At 47.0% G+C, this 3603-nt stretch overlaps 1 protein-coding gene across 1 annotated transcript in view; it reads right to left on the bottom strand.

The window, feature by feature from the left end:
- The window catches only part of MUC16 (mucin 16, cell surface associated), a 110889-nt gene that overhangs the window by 21741 nt on the left and 85545 nt on the right, over positions 1–3603 (bottom strand). The window contains exons 77-78 of the mRNA XM_012641221.1: positions 2624–2796; positions 1941–1970 (exon numbers count right to left, since the gene is read on the bottom strand). Of these exons, the coding sequence (XP_012496675.1) occupies positions 1941–1970; positions 2624–2796 (203 nt within the window). The remainder of the gene's footprint in view (positions 1–1940; positions 1971–2623; positions 2797–3603) is intronic.

Here is a 3603-nt window from a genome sequence, read left to right as displayed (position 1 = left end):
CCTCCCTCCCTCCTTCCCTTCTTTCTTCCCATTCATCTCCCCTTCTATGTATGTTTCTGTCCACACTTCCCTGCAACCTCCTTTCTTCCATCCACCGCTCTTGCCTTCTTGCCACACACATTCAATCCCCTAATTCTTGAAAACCTACAAGGTTTTTCACCCCACACAGGTTTTCTGGGGATGCAAAGGGAGTTTGCCCTTGAACTTGAACATAATAGCTGTACGCCCCCAAATCAGCATGTCTTCTGAGATAAATGAACCGGGGCATGAATTGTGTAAAGAGTTGGGTCATGAGTTTTGGAGTCACAGGAACTCCTGGCTCTATTATTTATTTGCTGTGTGAGGTTTTGGCAGCCTCTCTGAGCCTGAGTTTCCTCATCTGTAAAATAGAGTTAAGGCACATGGTTGTAGCGTGGATTTAAGGAGACAGTGTACGTGCTATGGAAGGGGTTGGGACCATGCCCCTGCCTCAGTCCGTACGTTGACGCCTTGACTTCCAGTGTCGCAGAATATCAGAATATGACATTTGGAGATAAGGTATTTAACCAGGCACTTAAGTTAAAATGAGGTCATTGGGTTGGACCCTAATACAATATGACTGGCGACCTTATGAAAACAGGAGAGTAGGACACAGACACGCACAGAGGGAAGATCACGTGAGGACACAGGGAGAAAATGTCCATCTATAAACCTAGGAGAGGGTCCTCGGAAGAAACCAACCCTCCTGACACCTTGACCTTGCACTTCCAGCCTCAAGAACCGTAAGAAAAAAAAATGTTTGTTCTTTGAGCCACTCCGTCTATGCTAGTTTGTTATGGAAACCCTAGAAAATCAATGTAGCATAGAACTTAGTTCAGTGCCTGCAAAGTAGTCAGTTTCAATGAATGTTTTCTGAAAACCCCGCCACGACAGGTGCAACGCTGATGTTGAGGCGCCCTCAGAACAATAAACAGAGATATGAAAAAAAGAATAAGAAAAGTGGACTGCTAAAATAAACTAAAACAGAGACCAGGATTGAGAATTTCCTGAGCTGACAAAAGCCAGTGAAGCCGTGGAAGTAGCCTTGACCTTGCTTGATTTGCAGACAAGCAACCTTGACCTTGCTTGATTTGCAAACATAAGCTAAACTTAACGTGGGCTATTTCTTTTTTTTCCCCCAGGGGGCAGGTGCTATTTCTTTTAAATGCCTAAATTAAAGAAAAATGAAACTTAAGATCAACCAAGCCAATCGGAAGCAACCAACTAACTTATGTTTCTATAACGAGGCACTTTTCAACAAGATGGACCAACTAAGACACCTATGTAATTGTAACCAATCCAGTGCTTGCTGTGCTTTCTTTGTACATTTACCCTATGAAAGCTTCCCCACTGTATTCCTTTGGGGAAGCCCCAAACCACCCTGCTTTTGTTTGGTGCTTTCTGATTCATGAATTGCTTCTTGCACATGCAAATTCTTTAAAAAATTTTTTTTTCTTGTGCCTCAGTTTACCTTTTAACAGTACTAAGGGCAGATATTTTTTGTTTTTTTTTTTGTTTTTTTGTCTTTTTTTTTTTTTTTTTTTAGAGACAGAGTCTCCCTCTGTCACCCAGGCTGGAGTGCAGTGGTGTGATCAGAGCTCACTGTAGCCTCGAACTCCTGGACTCAAGTGATCCTTCCGCCTCGGCCTCCCAAAATGTTGGGATTACAGGCGTAGGACCCCAAGAGCAGATTTTTAAGAGAATCAAAATAACAACCACATGAGGGTCAGAATGGGGTGGGAGAACTTATCTGTGCCTGAGCCCTCCTCACCCTGAGCTGGGATCTCTACCCAGGAAAGTGAGAGAGTTGAGGACACTTCCAGATGTTCCCCTCAATTTAGGAAAAGAGGAGAAGGAGAACATCTGGTCCCCAATCCGAAAGTGTGAATGGGACCCAGGAAAGCAGGTCCAGGGATACTCACTTGTGTTAATTGGGACTGCATGGGTGTAACCTGCGGAGAGAAAGGAGGGGCTGAGTGAGAGTTAGGGTGAAGGTAAAGAAATGTGGGGGAGGATTTTGGGGCTGCTTTTCAGAAAACCAGAGGGGAAGGGGCAGTGGAGAGATGCTTGGGAAGTGACAACCAGGCAACGAGACTGAGGGTAGCTAGACCCTGTCATCGTCCCCGTGATGGCTTTTTTTTAAAAAAAAAATTTGTAGAGACAAGGTCTCTGTCTTTTGCTTAGGCTGGAGTGCAGAGGTGCGACCATAGCTCACCGTAGCCTTGAACTCCTGGGCTCAAGTGATCCTCCCCGTCAGCCTCCCAAGTAGCTGGGACTATAGGCGTGCACCACCATGCCTGGCTAAGTTTTAACATTTTTGTAGAGATGGGGTCTTGCTATATTGTCCAGGCCGGGCTGGTCTCAAACTCCTGCCCCATGTGTTCCTCCCACCTTAGCCTCCCCAAGCACTGGGATTACAGGCGTGAGCCACTGCACCTGGCTCCTTCATGGCTTTGATACATCACAATGAAGACTGAACCCGGACCCCAAAGGAGAAAAAGATGGGAAAAAGCTCCCTTGAGAGAGTTGGAACTGTGCTCAGAGCTTTGGGAAAATACAAGACCCAGACTGGGAGAGAGCCTGTGGCTCTAGCACGGTTCCTCACCATTGACGTAGAGGCTGTCCCTGTCCAGGGTGAAGGGGCCCAGGTGGGAGATGCCCTCAGTCAGCTGGCTAAACTCCCAGTACAGCCGTTCTCTGTACAGGTCGGGGCTCCCAGGGTAAGAGTGGAAGGTGCAGATCATGTCCACTCTGGTGGCCGCTCCGCCCTTTGCAAGCCTGCGGAAGGAAGGACACGGGGACGTGGCATACTGAGGAGGGGTCCTGAACCTTCTGGGTCTGGGAAGCAAGAGTGGGGGGAGGAGGCTAAAGGATGTTGAAGGGGCTCTGCCAAGTGTCTCTCACCCAAGACAACCTCCTGACACTGGGGACAGAAAACATTTTAATTAGAATTTGCAGACAGGATGTGTGGTTGTCCCACTTCTAAGAGGAGAGCCCTCATTTAAAACAATATCATCTGTGGATTAATAAAATGTGGTCTATGTATACCATGGAGTACTACTCAGCCACAAAACACAATAGTGATCTAGCACCTCCTGTATTATCTTGGATGGAGCTGGAGCCCATTCTACTAAGTGAAGTATCACGAGAATGGAAAAATAAGGACCACATGGACTCACCATCAAATTGGTATCAATAGATCAACACTTATATGCACATATAGTAGCAACATCCATCAGGTGTTGGGCAGCTGGGAGGGGGAGGAGGGGATGGGTATATTCACACCTGATGGGTGCAAGGTGCATCATTTGGGGGATGGACACACTTGTAGCTCTGACTCGGGTGGGGCAAAGGCAATATATGTAACCCAAACATTTGTACTCCCGTAATATGCTGAAATAATAATAAAAAAAGAATATCATCTGGATCTCGTAAACCAAACACATTTCCTTGTCTAAAGATTTGAGTGTTTGCACCGCCTGCGCATGAGGAAGGCATGAAGGTCTCTCTTGTGGTGGGCACTGGGACCCCTGTGGTGTGAGTGGTCTCTGAGCCCTGGGGCCAGGGCACAAGGGTCCACTCAGT

This window comes from Propithecus coquereli, unplaced genomic scaffold (genome assembly GCF_000956105.1).
Source record: "Propithecus coquereli isolate 6110/MARCELLA unplaced genomic scaffold, Pcoq_1.0 Scaffold164, whole genome shotgun sequence".
Classification (NCBI taxonomy): Eukaryota; Metazoa; Chordata; class Mammalia; order Primates; family Indriidae; genus Propithecus; species Propithecus coquereli.
This window is presented reverse-complemented; position numbering and strand designations above follow the sequence as displayed.